The 18,788-nt window shown below is 37.3% G+C and overlaps 1 protein-coding gene across 1 annotated transcript in view; it reads right to left on the minus strand.

Moving 5' to 3' along the window:
- Window positions 1–290: 290 nt before the first annotated feature.
- The window catches only part of LOC123529177 (coatomer subunit gamma-2-like), a 34,805-nt gene continuing 16,307 nt past the window's right edge, over window positions 291–18,788 (minus strand). The window contains exons 6-19 of the mRNA XM_045309400.2: window positions 18,510–18,585; window positions 17,698–17,790; window positions 17,162–17,248; window positions 13,922–14,038; window positions 13,399–13,641; window positions 12,915–13,025; window positions 12,035–12,632; window positions 11,634–11,765; window positions 11,289–11,363; window positions 8,013–8,155; window positions 7,215–7,383; window positions 6,373–6,470; window positions 1,884–2,022; window positions 291–994 (exon numbers count right to left, since the gene is read on the minus strand). Coding sequence (XP_045165335.1) covers window positions 762–994; window positions 1,884–2,022; window positions 6,373–6,470; window positions 7,215–7,383; window positions 8,013–8,155; window positions 11,289–11,363; window positions 11,634–11,765; window positions 12,035–12,632; window positions 12,915–13,025; window positions 13,399–13,641; window positions 13,922–14,038; window positions 17,162–17,248; window positions 17,698–17,790; window positions 18,510–18,585 — 2,314 coding nt within the window. The 3' untranslated portion in view covers window positions 291–761. The remainder of the gene's footprint in view (window positions 995–1,883; window positions 2,023–6,372; window positions 6,471–7,214; window positions 7,384–8,012; window positions 8,156–11,288; window positions 11,364–11,633; window positions 11,766–12,034; window positions 12,633–12,914; window positions 13,026–13,398; window positions 13,642–13,921; window positions 14,039–17,161; window positions 17,249–17,697; window positions 17,791–18,509; window positions 18,586–18,788) is intronic.

Here is an 18,788-nt window from a genome sequence, read left to right on the forward strand (position 1 = left end):
CCGTGATTTTTCTGATTTTGAGAAGATAGCATTTTGTTGATTAGGCATTAACACAGACAGTTGAGCCTCCCAACAAAACAAAGAGGCAGTGCACTAAGCACTGAAAAAGCCACGATAGGATGCAATTACTTTTTAAATGAAATAAATTCTACAGAGAAACTCAATATTTTGCTACAGAAATAGATGCTATTGGAATACATATTAACTTATCTTTGAACTGTTGAACTAAAGGTGTACAACAGGTTCTTCAACTGAAGTAAGCAGGAAACAGCTAAAAAAAACACACCATGTCTTTTTGTAATATATTTTATTTATGATAGCAAGTTTGTAAAGATTTCAATTATTTCATTTCAAATATTTCTTTTTTGCACCTTCTCAGCATTTACTTTCCAGGTTTTATATACGAAATATTTTAAAAGTGCACATGCCTATAACATTTAATTTATGCAAAAAGTCAAAACAGTAATTACTCTTTACATACTGCTGATACTGAAACAGAATGCATTATTAACAGAAATTTTTCTCATAAAAATTGTACATGTACTTCTGAATATTTTAACAATTCATTTTCACAGTAAATATCCCTCAGAATAATTATAAACACAAGCAGATATAATACTTTTGCAAATTACAAAACATGTTTATCCGATACAATATATAACTTTAAAAAAAAATGTAGAGTCAATGTCACATATACACAAACAGGAAGCAGTAGAAATCTAGCCTGTGAAATTTAACTATTAAAAGTGTAAAATGTCTCTTTAACCAATAGCGGTTACAAGAACTTCTGATACATTTGGATCTGTAGAGCGGACAGTGAGCTGCATGGTCACGCCGGAATCTGCCATTGCTAGCTTAGCCCGCACAAGTGCATCATGGCCGCCCCTGAACACTCCGGCCAGATACAGTGTGTGAGAGCTCTTCCCCTCTGGAACTTTATCTGACCTCTCACATGGCTGTAGACCCAGGTATTGTATAATATTTTTGACAGCATCTGAAAATATAAAATTCAAACACCACTAAGTAACATAACTAGCATTATTACTAATCATTCAAATATAATTCCCGTATCTATTAATACCAAAAATATGATTGAAGAGCCATTCTTGCATTTATGAATGACTTGTATATCATAATTGTATTCATACACATATTTCAACTTTGTGTCAGTGTTGAATCTGTTAGCACTAATATTTGACAAAACAGTGAAATCTGTGTTGTTTTGCAGTGTTTGCATTTCAGAACACCAGACAAAACATTAATTTAATCCTGTAAATATTTCACTTTTTTAAAACTGTTTTTCATTGCTGGATTCTAAATGTCACCCAGGTTTAGCTAACCAGAGTGTGACAATTCTTTAATCTCTATTACTTATTAACTTTTTTAAGTTAATAACTATTTTTCAAGAGCATTTTAGTTACACAATGACAATTACTATTAAACTTGATCTCCCTTTAATGCTAGTAAGTATAATTTGTTTTGTTTGTTTTGGGTTTAACGCTGTTTTTCAACAGTATTTCAGTTATGTAACGGTGGGCAGTTAACCTAACCAGTGTTCCTGGATTCTGTACCAGTACAAACCTGTTCTCCGCAAGTAACTGCCAATTTCCCCACATGAATAATCAGAGGTGGAGGACGAATGATTACAGACACAGTGTCTTTTATCAAATCGTCACGGAGAACATACGCCCCGCCCGGGGATTGACCTCGCGACCCCGCGATCCGTAGACCAATGCTCTCCCTACTGAGCTAAGCGGGAGGGCTAGTAAGTATAATAAAACACTCATTTTCACGAAAGTAAGAAAACCACTTAAAAGGGGCAATTTTCACCATCAGTAAATAGTCAGACTGGAATATGTGTATATGTAAATATGAATATATACCATCTAAAGTTTTCATTGTAGACAGGGCGTATGTATCCTCCATTTCATTATCTGGACCAACTTCCTCCCAGGATGCACCAAAGTTTGGTTTCATCACTTTCTGTACATGATCACCAACAGCAACCTCAACATCTTCCAACTGTAGAAGAAAAAAACGTGTAATTATACACTGGGTATTAAAAAGGCCCTTTGAGTGAGCAACAATGTGTGACAAGGTTGAAAGGTCACAATGTAACATGGTTAAAGAATCAAAATGTGTGGCTGGTGGAAATTCTAGGAATGTTACTAATGAAAAGCTTTCACGAAATATATTTGACAGTGCCTGTAATTCAAGAAAATACTCAAATTTTTCTGTTGCTGTCGTAAGCAAATATTTTCAAGATTAATCTTTGGACAAAACACATACTACCCATTTTTAGCATATTTTTCAGGCAAGTACTAGAATATGGGTATAACCCCAAGGGGTCACTCTACCATATGCCACCACAGCCATCTGCTACAATTTCATGAGCTGTTCGAACTTTTTTCGTTGGTTCCTCACACAACTTAAAAACAAGAGGGCCATGATGGCCCTATATCACTCACCTGTTATCATTGCACTTGAGGACAAGAAGGTCCTCAGAAAAAATATCTAAGTCCAAAGGACAGGAACAACAAAGGGAAGAAATTTAACCAAAAAGAAAAAAAAAATTCTCACAAGGTACAGATATGTCAAAATACACCTAAAAATTGGAGGTACCATCCATGTTGTACCACAGAAAAGTGTCTCGGTTTTTCCCTAAGGCCAATAATAAACAAGAGTGCCAGAATGTCACAATATACGCCCGTCACAGCAAATTTCTTTACTCTAGCACCTGTATTTGCAAATGGAATTTTAATTTTGTGGTTGTTTAGTCATCATTGTAAGTCATTTGTTTTTCTAAGTCCACAAAAAAACTCCTTACCAGGTAGAGATACCTTAAAATACACCTAAAATTTGAAAGTAATATCCATGTTGTACCACAGAAAAGTGGTCTTGTTTTTTCCCTACGGTCAATTATAAAAAAGTTACAATATAAGTTATTTATAGTAACAACTAAGGGAAGATAATCTTAAAAAAAAAAAAAAAAAAAATCCCCCCAAAAATTGTAAGTCCACACAAAAATCTTTACCAGGTAGAGATTAGTCAAAATACACTTCATAATTGGATGTAGTATGCATGTTGTACTATAGAAAAGTGGTCTCGAGTTTTCCCTACGACTAGTAATGAAAAAGTTACAATATAAGCTATTTATAGTAACAACAAAGGGAAGTAATTCTGAAGAAGGGAATTGCGCATGACACTTTGTCTCATGATGGTGTATAATTGTGCCAAGTTACATCAAAATCCCTCCATGCATGAAGAAGAAATGCTTCGGACAAAGTCATTCTTGTATCTGACCTTTGGCCTCTAAGTGTGACCTTGACCTTTGACCTAGAGACCTGGTTCTTGCACATGACACTCCGCCTCGTGGTGGTGAACATTTGTGCAAAGTTATATCAAAATCCCTCTATGCATGAAGAAGAAATGCTCCGGACAAGGTTTTCATTCTTGTATCCTTTGACCTCTAAGTGTGACCTTGACCTTAGACCCAGGGACCTGGTTCTTGCGCATGACACTCCGCCTCGTGGTGATGAATATTTGTGCCAAGTTATATCAAAATCCCTCCATGCATGAAGAAGAAATGCTCCGGACAAAGTTTTCTTTCTTGTATCCTTTGACCTCTAAGTGTGACCTTGACCTTAAGAGCTAGGGACCTGGTTCTTGCGCATGACACTCCGTCTCATGATGATGAACAATTGTGCCACCTTTCATCAAAATCCCTCCATGCATGAAGAAGATATGCTCCGGACAAAGTCATCCTTGAATTTGACCTTTGACCTCTAAGTGTGACCTTGACCTTAGACCTAGGGACCTGGTTCTTGCGCATGACACTCCGTCTTATGATGGTGAACAACTGTGCCAAGTTTCATCAAAATCCCTTCATGTATGTAGAAGATATGCTCCGGACAAAGTCTGTGGACGCCGAATGAAGCTGCTATTGTGCAGACAAGGTCAAAATAGCTAATTTTGGCCCTTTCAGGAGCCATAACTCTGGAACCCATTAAGGGATCTGGCCGGTTTAAAAAAGGAACCGAGATCTTATGGTGACACAAGTTTTGTGCAAGTTTGATTAAATTCAAATCATAAATGAAGCAGACAAGGTAAAAATAGCTAATTCTGGCCCTTTCAGGGGCCATAACTCTGGAACCCATAATGGAATTTCGCCAGTTGAAGAAAGGAACCAAGATCTTATGGTGATACAAGTTGTGTGCCAGTTTGGTAAAAATCAAGTTATAAACTAGAAAATGCTTTTGTAAAAAAGCGCATGTCTCCCCCAATGCAAAGTCCTATAGGCAAGAAGTCAATAGGGGTCAGGAGCAAAAATCAAAGAGACACTGATGGTTGGCTGCAATAGGGATCATCTACTTGGCATGTCCAGTCATCCCGCTAAATTTCAACACTCTTGGCTTAGTGGTTCTCCAGTCACTGTTCAGGCTCCTGTGACCTTGACCTTTGATCAAGTGACCTCAAAATAAATAGGGGTCATCTACTCTGCATGTCCAATCATCCTATTAAGTTTCAACATTGTAGGTCAAGTGGTTCTCAAGTTATTTTCAAAAAAATGATTTTACATAAACAGGCCACTGTGACCTTGACCTTTAACAGACTGACCCCAAAATCAATAGGGGTCATCTACTCTGCATGTTCAATCATCCTATGAAGTTTCAACATTCTGGGTCAAGTGGTTCTCAAGTTATTGATCAGAACTGGTTATCAATGTTCAGGCCCCTGTGACCTTGACCTTTAACGGAGTGGCCCCAAAAACAATAGGGGTCATTTACTCTGCATGAACAATCATCCTATGAAGTTTCAACATTCTGGGTCGAGAGGTTCTCAAGTTATTGATTGGAAATGGTTTTCCATGTTCAGGCCCCTGTGGCCTTGACCTTTAACAGAGTGACCCTAAAATCGTTAGGGGTCATCTACTCTGTATGACCAATCATCCTATGAAGTTTCATCATTCTGGGTCAAGTGGTTCTCAAGTTACTGACCGGAAATGGTTTTCAATGTTCGGGCCCCTGTGACCTTGACCTTTCACAGAGTGACCCCATAATCGTTAGGGGTCATCTACTCTGCACGACCAATCATCCTATGAAGTTTCAGCATTCTGGGTCAAGTGGTTCTCATGTTATTGACCGGAAATGGTTTTCAATGTTCAGGCCCCTGTGACCTTGACCTTTCATGGAGTGACCCCAAAATCGATAGGGGTCATCTACTTTGCATGTACAATCATCCTATGACGTTTCAACATTCTGGGTCAAGTGGTTCTCTAGTTATTGATCGGAAATTGTTTTCAATGTTCAGGCCCCTGTGACCTTGACCTTTGACGGAGTGACCCCAAAATCAATAGGGGTCATCTACTCTTCATGACCAATCATCCTATGAAGTTTCAATATTCTGGGTCAAGTGGTTCTCTAGTTATTGATCGGAAATGGTTTTCAATGTTCAGGCCCCTGTGACCTTGACCTTTGACGGAGTGACCCCAAAATCAATAGGGGTCATCTACTCTTCATGACCAATCATCCTATGAAGTTTCAACATTCTGGGTCAAGTGGTTCTCTAGTTATTGATCGGAAATGGTTTTCAATGTTCAGGCCCCTGTGACCTTGACCTTTGACGGAGTGACCCCAAAATCAATAGGGGTCATCTACTCTTCATGACCAATCATCCTATGAAGTTTTAACATTCTGGGTCAAGTGGTTCTCTAGTTATTGATCTGAAATGGTTTTCAATGTTCAGGCCCCTGTGACCTTGACCTTTGACGGAGTGACCCCAAAAACAATAGGGGTCGTCTACTCCAGCAGCCCTACAACCCTATGAAGTTTGAAGGTTCTAGGTCAAATGGTTCTCCAGTTATTGCTCGGAAATGAAGTGTGACGTACAGACGGACGGACGGACGGACAGGGCAAAAACAATATGTCTCCTGGGGGAGACATAATAAAGCTGCTATTGTGCAGACAAGGTCAAAATAGCTGATTTTTGCCCTTTCAGGGGCCATAACTCTGGAACCCATAATGGGATCTGGCCAGTTCAAGAAAGGAACTGAGATCTTATGGTGATACAAGTTGTGTGCAAGTTTGGTTAAAATAAAATCATAAATGAAACTACTATCGTGCAGACAAGAAATTGTTGACGCACACATGGACGGACGCACGGATGGACTGACGACGGACGAAGGGTGATCACAAAAGCTCACCTTGTCACTATGTGACAGGTGAGCTAACAAGCGTGCCTCCTGAAGACACCTATCTTCAGTAAACCACCTACACAAGCCGGCAATTAACTCTACTCTGCAGGCCTCTTTAAATGATTTCTTCTCTCACCATTTTCACTCAAAATTTCAATTAAATATCTGCCATAACTTACCACATATTCATCATCATAACCTTCCTCATCTGCCTCTCCTGTGTTTGGATCACAATCCTTTACAACAAACTTCAATGTGCAGCTGAATGTTCCAGTCACTGAAATATATATTTATTGTATCTTTAAATAACAAAAAACCTTTCGTTTAAATTGTTCTACATTTTTAACACCATTATATTCTCTGTGTATCACTACATTGAGATGTAAAAGAAATGGCCTCTACTCACCAAATGTCAAAATTAGGCAAAAACTAGAGCTGCTTTTGAGGAAAGCACATGTCTCCCACAACTGCCTAATCATCTAGACTGGCATTTCTTCTCCATTATGTATCTGAGTCAACCATGCACCAAGACCTGTATCACTGGCATCAGTATTTTAGGTAATTCAAGGGCCATAATTCCGAAGTACCTGGGCCGATTGGCTAGTTCTCAAACTTGGCCGAGGATTTACTGGCAAACACAATTTGTTCAAGTTTGGTGAAGATTGGATGAGAAATGTTCGACTTAGAGTGCGGACAAGATTTGTGACAGACGGACACACACAGTGACATATGAACACACACACAGACAGGAGTAAATCAATACGTCTCCCACCACAGTGGTGTGGGAGACATAACTAGGAACTACAGATATCTAAAGAAGCCTCAATAAAGTTTCAATAATTTTTTATTATTTATAAACCAACAATTACCAGGAAGACCAAACAACTTGCAACTTAACCCTTCAAACCAAATTATGACTTCTTTGCGTACAACCACTTGTAATGCAACATAAACCAAATATTTATGAGAAGGTAACACAGTAAGACATTGGGAACGAGGAAGTTGTACTGTATTGTCTTACCCATTGTAGGATCTTCTGGCAGTCTGACCAGTGTGTATGTAGTACCCGGAGTATCATACGGCAGACTAGCACATGGTATGTACTTGATTACTTCAAATCCATCCCCAGGTTCCATGCTCACAGTGGCTTTCCCCAGCACTTGATCATTCAACGTGTTTGTACAGTCAAACTATTCAATTGATATAACGTGTTTGTACAGTCAAACTGTTCAATTAATACAAATTAGAAGTAAGAAACACAATTTCACATTCCACTTAATAAAATTATGTGATAATGTCTAATTTAAGAAACCACTTGGCTGAAATGCCATAAATTCTCATGGATATAGTGGGATGTAAAACTGCAAGACAAACACTAGCATCTACAAAAATCAAATTTTTCCAAGTCTTAAAAACATTACAAACAATTGCACTAATCATAATTTCTATTGCTCTTATAATTGTGGAAAACAAAATAATTCTGGTATCTAAAGAAACCTCAGATTAAGAGCAGCAATGACACCAATTATTTAAGACAGGAACAGTGATGCAGGGGTAGATGACCGGACTTCTAATCTAGAGGTTGAGTTCAAAACCTGTTAAGGCTGTAATTTGACGACAGTCTCCACAATCCCTTACTATGGCGAACATACTGATCAAAAGTCCAGAAATCAGTCATCAAGTGTAGTTATTTAAAGCTGAGCAAATTTTCTCAGTAATAAACTGGTTTTAACAATCATTCTGCTTTGAAATAGACTGTTAATACTTGGTTAACAATAGCCTTTCAAAAACAAGCTACCATGAATATCAAGCTGTTTACCTGGAACACAATGTATCTGGAGTAGGTATGTTTCACACAGCGTACCACATACTCCGTCTCGGACTCTGTCAGCTCTACTGGCAGGCTCGACGACTTGAAAAGCGGTCCAAGGTTTGCAAATTCTGGTATAGCAGCAAGTTGCTCTAGGAAATGAAAAATACCATATTTTCAGTATCATATTACTTAGAATTTTACCGAAAGTGCACTCTCTTACTATTGTGTCTCTTTATGGCTAAAACAGAAAGCTTTACGAAATATCAATATGAAATGATTGGTAAAAGCAATTTTTCCAATCTACATTCCTTCCAATAATGGAAATTATTTTAGAATTAAAATAATTTAATTTATTTTTTCTCAAATTGTTGCTCGTTAATTACTGTCTGCTAGTTTATTAAATTGTCGTCTGTTTTCGTAGATAAACGTGTCATCGATATTGTTACACTTGGCTGATCTGAACTGGTTCCTATTGATACTGGTACCCAGCCGATATAATATAAATACCAATAATCTCGTGCAGTTCTCTCACATTTTGCTAGCTACACCGTCGGTAATGTCAAAACTACCCGACCGCCACACCCTGTATTTATAGGTAACTTTCGAAACATAGAGTTTTGCATTTCAATTTCGGGCTAGTATTGTAGTTTTAACAACTTGCTAGAATACTTTGTCAGTGTTTTATATACACTTTACTGATCTATTTATGTTGATCTTGCATCATCTGTGGAATGTTTTATGAAACTGGTTCAAAGTTGTAAAGGAAATTTGCATAAAGTCCATCTATTTAACAATAGCTAACGTTGATGTTCTTGTTCAAGTTAATTGTTATTGTCCACCCGGTCTTGACGACTGAGTTGTTAGGTACTGCTGTCTTTTTACTTACAATTGCAGGGTTAAACTGTGCCAAAGTAAATTGATGAGGGTGATATACCGGAGAGCAATAACACTGCAGGAGATAACACACCCAGCCATCAAAATGTATGACGGGGCTAGATGTCATCTTGTTACGTGACCAAGGACTTCCAAATGTGAGATGTTCATACAGTGTAATGAAGAAAAAACTGAGACATTTTGATGCAGTGTATATAAATTTTGTTATTTAAGAAAACGGTTTAGCATGGGTGTGACTATATTTGTATAAGACTCTCCAGTATAATTTGAAAGATTTTATACTTCTTTAAAAAGGCACGGGATAGTTGATTGATATTAATATACGTATTTCTAGTATTAAGGATAACATGGTGTAATAGGCCTCAATTTCACCAAAATGCGTCCATACAACTTGATAATGTAAGCTTTAAAATGTCAAACGATAGAAATAAGGTGCATATTGACAAGTTATATAATGACAGAAGTTCTAAAACATTTCCTTTAGATTACCTCCCCTGATAATTTTGTTTTTTTCATGAGTTATCTCCCCTGAAAACTAGAAAAAATGATTTTCTGCTTTTCCATACGGGGAATTTTAGATTTCTTTTTTGATATTTGTATCTGAATCATATAATGCAGCTTTCTACCGCAAAATTTTCTCGAAACTCAAGTTCAGATTCTCATAATCAAAGAAATTATATATTTCCCATAGGCATCAATGTTAACTTCAATACCGATTATCTCCCCCAAAATTGATAAAATTTGAAAAATCTCTCGGTGAAATGTTTTTAATTTTGAATGTCTTTAAAGTGACCAAATTTCATTTAAATATTACCATCCAGTTACAAGATATGAAATATGGCTATTACACCATGTTATCCTTAAAATATATAAACTAAATGTACAAGAAGACAATAGAGAAGTAATCACTTTGTTAGAATAAGTTTCACTTTTTAAGTTAAATGTGTCGTATTGAGATGAAATTCAAGGACAGGAAAATAATTATAGTATTGACTGTCGTAAATATTATTTTATGTGAACTTAAAAACTTTGTGATCACAGTTGGATATCACTAACAAAATTCTGCTATTATTTGTGGTAACAATTATTATGTAAAACACTAGCTTTTTAACTGTGACATTTGATAGACCTTAATATTAGTTTTCTTCATCTTGTCAAAATGCTATAAGTAAAAGGTGTTTATTTATAATACTGGCTTGATGGTTATTGTCGCTCATAATACGTTGGCGGTAAAATTCTGTCGGCCGTGAGGTGAACGGATACGGTGTCTGTATGTTTGCATTCAAGTTGCGTACTTTGGAGTATCATATGTTTACCAGTTTGTGTTAACTGGATAGTAAAATGTTTTGCCCTAGTACTTGGCAATTCCTAGTGTTGCGTGTGTTGCGTATGCTGCGTTGCTCTCAATGGTGTCACTTTGCCTTGCCTTGCCTTGCCTTTCATTGACTCATGTTGCGGTTTCGCTCATTCTCGGTGAAACCCGAAATGGGTGGAATGGTAGCTCGACGTTCAATTGAAATTGTTGTGTGTTTGCATTTGAGTGATACCTGTTATAAAGTACAAAGTGTCTTGTGTTGCTTTGCCTCTGAGTGACACCTGTTATAAAGTACAAAGTGTCTTGTGTTGCTTTGCCTTTGAGTGACACCTGTTACAAAGTACAAAGTGTCTTGCGTTACTTTGCGTTGTTTGAGTGATACCTGTTACAAAGTACAAAAGTGTCTTGCATTGCTTTGCCTTGTGGTCCGTTGTGTTATATTGCCTCGCTTTACATTGGCTCCGGTTGTGCATTTGATCACATCCCGGTGACACCCAGGCTGGGTTGGATTCATGATTCGAAGTTCGATGGATTGCGCAGTTGCGTTGTTTTTGCAAGCCTTGGGTTGGTGCCTCTGTTCTCCTCTCGGTCGATGGATTTTGCTGTGCTTTTAACGACTTTACATGGTGAGACCCTTGTTGAGTCATGAGCGGCCGATCAACTCCCAATATTGTCAATATACTTTTACTGAATTTAATTAATTTATTACAAAATGTATCATGCATATATTTAACTATCGTTATAAGTATTAATGCATATTCTGGATGAATAAAGAGTGTTGTATGAGATAATTGGTTTTATTTTGAGTAATAAAATAATATATCTTGATGTTTCCTGGGTACATATTTTTACTTGGTTTACAGGCACTTAATTACTAACAGTGCTAACCTGTCCCCCACTTCTCCATACAGAGATGTAACAAAGAGATATGCCACTTTAATAGACAATTTCCAGCATTTAAATCATCATAAAGAATATTTACTTTTGCTCAGTTTAATCAATCTATGGACAAGTCGGCATTTATCTCTACTAAATTAACTCTAACTAAAACAGAATATGGAGAAAAGATTTACCTGCATACACATCCTGTCTGGAAGAGGCCACTTTTTCCGAGGTTTTGGCAGAAACTGTCTCTCCTGCATCCTTACCTATAAAATAATGTGACAGACCACTTATTGTATAGGTCAGAAGCCGATTATATGGGGAATAAATATATCTGAACTTTATGCAAGGATCAATACCAGCTCAAAGTCATCGTTTATGGATCTACATGTAAAAATATGAAAAATAATATATTATTTCAGGTGAAACTTTTCAACGACTTTGTCAAAACATCTGATGTTAAGAAGTGAAAAACAAACTGTTCTTGACAATATTTCACAAGGGTAAGGTGTACAAATTTCAGACATTCTACTTACCTGGTAGAGGTCTATTGTCAGTGATTGGTTGAGTGGCCAATGGTACAGTCTTCATATCAAACGGCTTCTCAGATGGCTCGAGGGTGTACTGGTGCAAAGCTCTTTCCAGACCAACTACAGAGACCTGCAGACCTGAAAAATTGAAAACAAATGAAATCTAGGTTTACTCAAAGTCTACGAGCCAAAGTAAAAGAATTTACAGAACAAATCATGGAACAAATAGCATCAAACTAAACAAGTGATAAGCTTTTACAAAAGAAAATCCAAGATCTGCTTTATCTTGATCTATTCTTTCAGAAGAAATACCGTTACACTTTCTCGTCCTGATGGTGAAAAATGAATAATTCCTCTTACAATTAAAGTTATTAACAGCAAGATAGTTTTTGCCTTTAAATATTTACCATTAAGAATATATGCAGAGTTCAGGGCCTTCTGCCTCTCTTTGAGGACTCTAACATAGAAGGTTGCCCGATCCCTGACCTCGTCATCCGAGTCCAGTTCACACCTCTCCAGCAACACTACACAGCTATCTAGTAACTCATCACAGTGAGCACCAAACTTTGCCATAGCTGTAACAGCTGCTGCCCTCACTGCAGCATTCTCGAGGATCACACGGTTGTAGATGAATCTTATATATTTAGATGGTGTTGGCGTCCTTGGTCCCTCTCTTCCGAGCAGATGGAGGATTCTCGTAGCAAGGACAGTATGTTCACAATCTTCAATAAATTCGCACAGGTGAGCGAGTCCAGCTTCCTTTGCGTCTGAATTGTCCTCAATGATTGTTATGATGCTGTCAACAATCGCCTTCTTGTATTCAAAACCTCCTTCATCACGCAGCATTGAGGACAGGAAGTTCATCATGACACCATGTTTACGTGGGTATTTTAGACAGAGAGACTGGATGGCCTGCACAACCACAATCTTGAACTCGTCAGAGATTTCCGACATAAATGTTGAGATCTGCTTCATCAGTCTGTCCACGCTGCTTTCACTTCCAGTCTGTGAAAATAAATCACTCCATTAAACTTTGATTATTTTACATGCCGAAAATATTTCATTATATTCACACTAAAACTTTTTCATATTACAAAATATAACATTCGCCCTATTCTTTTCCATTGAAAATTATGATGTTCATTTTGTATGAACAGCAAAAGGTAAGGCGCCAAAGTTACGTCAACTTTGCTTTGTATTAGTGTTAATATTACAAAATAATGGACATCCCCCTATCTTTACTAAAATATTCAGTATTTGTATTCAGAATATCAAAATATATTTTACCTTGAGAAGTGTGGTGATTGCCAGGGTTGCTATGCTACGGTTACTATCGGTGATCAGATTTTCAAGGTCAAGGTTACATGCTGTCACTGCTGCAGGGTGTTTCATTGCAACCTGAATAACAATATTTTATAAATAAATAAATAAAATAGATTTCAAACGACAACAAAGCTATAAGCATGCTAAAAAAAACAAATTCAACTTTTCTATGAATGTGGGGCCACAGTGGGTAATATGTTGCAGAATCATTACGGAGCTGCAGTGTTTGAAGTAAGGTCAGTTACATGGAATTAAGCTGAAGTACATAGGACCAATTACCATTTACTAGAAAACAAAATATGTTGTTTGCTATTAAAGCAGAAATCTTAAATTTACCCGCTATAAAGATCTTTTTAATCAAAGACTTACAGTCACTCACACACAAAAAGTCATTTCTGAATTTGAAAAAAAAAAAAAAAACATGTCCACATGATTGCACCAAACTCACCCTGTTCAGAGTTCTCACAGCAGCAAACCTCAGTGTTGGTTTTGGTGAGCTACAGAACAACTGTAGAACAGACACAGCAGGTGCCAGCTCCTTGGCTGTAATCCCTTTCATGTTAACCATGGCGTGTGCTGCCTCATATATCACAATCTCACTCTTGTGTCTCAAGCAACTCTCAATGAAGTCAAACATCTGTGAGCTATTACCAGCATCTTCATCCACATACAACTTGCACGCTATACGGATCTGAAATTCACAAAACATAACAAAACATCACAGAACAGTTTAACTAGTATACTGAAATGCTGAAATAACTTCCAGTCAGAAACAGTATGCTTCAATTTCAAACTTTACCAGGGAATCCATTAACAGTTTCTTTCTACACATGTAAATTCTAGTCTTTGCAAAGTAATATAATTCTGATATAATTATGTCTGCATCTACTGCCACATGTGACGGTAATGACAAAAGTGCTCCATGCGATAGTGTAAAAGCAAAATAAGCAAACTGAAAAAATTAAACTTACAAGTAGACAGTAAGCATATGGTGACTTGAGTGAATGCTTGCTGAACTTGCTGACAAGTTTAGTGACTGCAAGTTTATCATGCTTCCTGATGTGGTACAACAATCCCAATGCATGGTACTGAAATAACAATAGAAGATTTGATGTTAAGAATGTACAAGTATGTCTCTACAAAACTATCAGTGTTCCTGAATTCATTACAGTATTTACCTGATCTCTTAAAGTAACTGACAACTTCCCCACATGAAGAAGAGACAAAGACAAATGATCTTAGACATGTAGTTATCAGTCAATGGAGTCCTTATACCTTTCCCAAGATCTGAACTTACAACATACATTGATCTTGAAGTTTCATGCTCTACATATTGAGCTAATGTTCTTGAGCTAATGTTCTACATATTGAGCTAATGTTCTACATATTGAGCTAATGTTTTACATATTGAGCTAATATTCTACATATTGAGCTAATGTTCTACATATTGAGCTAATATTCTACATATTGAGCTAATGTTCTACATATTGAGCTAATATTCTATGTATTGAGCTAATGTTCTACATATTGGGCTAATGTTCTACGTATTGAGCTAATGTTCTACATATTGAACTAAGGTTCTACATATTGGGCTAATGTTCTACGTATTGAGCTAATGTTCTACATATTAAGCTAATGTTCTACATACTGGGCTAATGTTCTACATATTGGGCTGTTCTATATATTGAGCTAATGTTCTACATATTGAGCTTATGTTCTTGAGCTAATGTTCTACATATTGAGCTAATGTTCTACATATTGGGCTGTCCTACATATTGAGCTTATGTTCTTGAGCTAATGTTCAACATATTAGCTAATGTTCTAAATATTGGGCAAATGTCCTACATATTGGGCTAATGTTCTACATATTGGGCTAATGTTCTACATATTGAGCTAATGTTCTACATATTGAGCTCATGTCCTACATATTGGGCTAATGTTCTACATATTGACCTAATGTCCTACATATTGGGCTAATGTTCTACATATTGAGCTAATGTTCTTGAGCTAATGTTCTACATACTGAGCTAATGTTCTACATATTGGGCTAATGTCCTACATATTGGGCTAATGTTCTACATATTGAGCTAATGTTCTACATATTGAGCTAATGTCCTACATATTGGGCTAATGTTCTACATATTGAGCTAATGTTCTAAATATTGAGCTAATGTCTTACATACTGGGCTAATGTCCTACATATTGAGCTAATGTCCTTCATATTGATTTAATGTCCTACATATTGTGCTAATGTTCTACGTATTGAGCTAATGTTCTACATATTTGGGTTCCTTGGAAGGCTTCAAAATAATGTATTGTTATAACAACAGGTTACACTACGGAGTGCAGAAAGGAATTTAGTGAAGTGAAATAACTTCAGGTCATTTGAGCCTATTGTAAACAAATAACAGCAAAATGTTTTTGCTGTTGCATTTCACAGTCAGGCTGACTCAATTAAGGTCAAAGGGCAATTTTTCTGGCTCTTTATTGAGAAGGAAGAGCCCAGGTGCCCCTTCTGTGGCAGAACCACCTACATCCCTATTGAGGTTTCACTTCTTAATTGATAAGGACAAGTGATACAAAGTCTGTGACATTAATTACTCAGTCACAGAGAACCCTGACAGCAAAACTTATACTGAAGATGAAGACTAAAAGATGCTTTTGTAAAAAAGCGCATGTCTCCCCCAATGCAAAGTCCTAAAGGCAAGAAGTCAATAGGGGTCAGGAGCGAAAGTCAAAGAGACACTGATGGTTGGCTGCAATAGGGATCATCTACTTGGCATGTCCAGTCATCCCCCTAAGTTTCAACACTCTTGACCTAGTGGTTCTCAAGTCACTGTTCAGGCTCCTGTGACCTTGACCTTTGATCAAGTGACCCCAAAATAAATAGGGGTCATCTACTCTGCATGTCCAATCATCCTATTAAGTTTCAACATTCTAGGTCAAGTGGTTCTCAAGTTATTTTCCGGAAATGATTTTACATGACCAGGCCCCTGTGACCTTGACCTTTAATAGACTGACCCAAAAATCAATAGGGGTCATCTACTCTATGAAGTTTCAACATTGTAGGTCAAGTGGTTCTCAAGTTATTGATTGAAAATTGTTTTCCATCTTCAGGCTCCTGTGACCTTGACCTTTAACAGAGTGCTCCCAAAATAGATAGGGGTCATCTACTCTGCATGTTCAATCATCCTATGAAGTTTCAACAATCTGGATCAAGAGGTTCTCAAGTTATTGATCGGAAATGGTTATCAATGTTCAGGCCCCTGTGACCTTGACCTTTGACGGAGTGACCCAAAAAACAATAGGGGTCATTTATTCTGCATGACCAATCATCCTTTGAAGTTTCAACATTCTGGGTCCAGTGGTTCTCGAGTTACTGACCGGAAACGGTTTTTCAAGTTCAGGCCCCTGTGACCTTGACCTTTAATAGAGTGACCCCAAAATTAATTGGGGTCATTTACTCTGCATGTCCAGTTATCCTATGAAGATTTAACATTCTGGGTCAAGAGGTTCTCAAGTAATTGATCAGAAACGGTTTTCCATGTTCAGGCCCCTGTGACCTTGACCTTTAACAGAGTGACCCCAAAATCGATACGGGTCATCTACTCTGCATGACCAATCACCCTATTAAGTTTCAACATTCAGGGTCAAGTGGTTCTCAAGTTACTGACCGGAAATGGTTTTCAATTTTCAGGCCCCTGTGACCTTGACCTTTAACAGAGTGACCCCAAAATCAATAGGGGTCATCTACTTTGCATGTCCAATCATCCTATGAAGTTTCAACATTCTGGGTCAAGTGGTACTCAAGTTATTGATCGGAAATGGTTTTCAATGTTCAGGCCCCTGTGACCTTGACCTTTAACGGAGTGACCCCAGAAACAATAGGGGTCATCTACTCTACATGACCAATCATCCTATGAAGTTTCAACATTCTGGGTCAAGTGGTTCTCTAGTTATTGTATCGGCAATGGTTTTAAATGTTCAGGCCCCTGTGACCTTGACCTTTGATGGAGTGACCCCAAAAACAATAGGGGTCGTCTACTCCAGCAGCCCTACAACCCTATGAAGTTTGAAGGTTCTAGATCAAATGGTTCTCCAGTAATTGATCGGAAATGAAGTGTGACGTACGGACGGACGGACAGGGCAAAAACAATATGTCTCCCCCAGAATGGGGGATGGGGGTGGGGAGACATAAATATACAGTTTACCTGAACCATGACATTATCACTGGATACTGCCTCCTGTGCCTCATTCACCCAACGTTTTGTCACATCCTGACTCCCTTTGCTCAAGTGCTGTAAAATATACACTACAAATATATACAACAGTATTACAATATACAACTGAGACAAACTAAAATTTTTTTAACCCTTACCCTGCTAAATTTCTTTAATGAACTTGTCCAGCTCTCAATTTGGACAGTATCATTAACTGTTAAAAGGGGTGCTTACCAAAAAGATACTGACTGAATGGGCGAACAGTACAGATCATAATCAGACTGTACGGAAGTGCAGGCAGATCTTGGTCTGCACTGGTCACAAAGGCAGAATCACTTGCCGCCAGCAGTCTAAGGGTTAAAGACTAAAATAATGCAAGTGTGGAAATCTTTAGACAGATAAGATATTAGCATATTTATTGAGGTCTAATACTGATATCCTCAGCAACATCAATTTTAAGTTCATTCTACAAAATATGATTATGGTACAAGTCAATAATAATTTTCAACTACTGTAAGGTGACATACCAGTGATGAAACAAGAGCAGCACTGGAAACAGCATGGTTTTTATCCACGATGGCCTGCTTCATGTACCTCTCAATGCTCTGTAACATGGTCGTCTGAAATAAAAGTTAACAGTGTATATATATTTCTGACAATCATTTCTGTCTCCACAACATGTAACAGTTAGGGTAATTGAGGTGTGTCTCCACTATTAAGAATGGAAAGTAGCATGTTAGTGCTGTTAACATAACACTATTCCTTTATACTGTCACTTGCTTATTAAAAGACTTCATTGAGAATGTTATGTTTTAGATGTATTATCACATTAACAGCTAGAAATAGATTATACATGTGCAGCTTACAAGCTGCAAGAAAATCCCAAGTTCTAAATAACTTCTGTTTTAAGGCACTGGCACAAATTATGTTACTTCTTAGCTTAAATGATATGGTGTAAGATCAAAGACACCACAACAAGACATTATTTTAGAAATGGGAAGCACATAAAAAAGCCGACTTTCCCCGTCAGTCACAATTATACATTTTACATCCTAACCTTGAATTCAAACAGTGAGGGAAAAATGATTCGACTTCCTTGCATTAAATCAAATATGTAACTTGTTTTAGAACCAGAAATCTCAACAAACTGATTCTAGCAGGAATTATACCAAATTCATACTGTGGATACAGGAAGTCAAAGTCCTTAACTACCTTGAAAAGATGCCCTTCTAAAAAATGCACAACTGCCAGATTGTGAAAAAGCAAGGCGTCTATTGGTGTTTTATGTTTGTCTTGTTATAAGAAGAACAGATCACAAAAGATATAATAATCCACTTACATCTGTTATAGAGCACAAAGCCCTTATGGCTGGTCCACGGAACTGATCATCTTTGCCTGTCATATCCTTCATCAAACTGAAAAATAATGTTATTCTTTTTGTCACCACAGCCAGGTATACTTTGTACTATATCTATAATAGACTTCAACTAGTTTTTTTTTTAATTTAGCAGATTTTAAAACAGGAATACATGTACCCTTTCTGTGCAAGTAACTGACAAATTTCCTACTGTGTCTATGCAAAAGCCTCACATTTATTTACAAATGTAATATTAATATA

Source organism: Mercenaria mercenaria, chromosome 13, assembly GCF_021730395.1.
Source record: "Mercenaria mercenaria strain notata chromosome 13, MADL_Memer_1, whole genome shotgun sequence".
NCBI classification, from domain to species: Eukaryota; Metazoa; Mollusca; class Bivalvia; order Venerida; family Veneridae; genus Mercenaria; species Mercenaria mercenaria.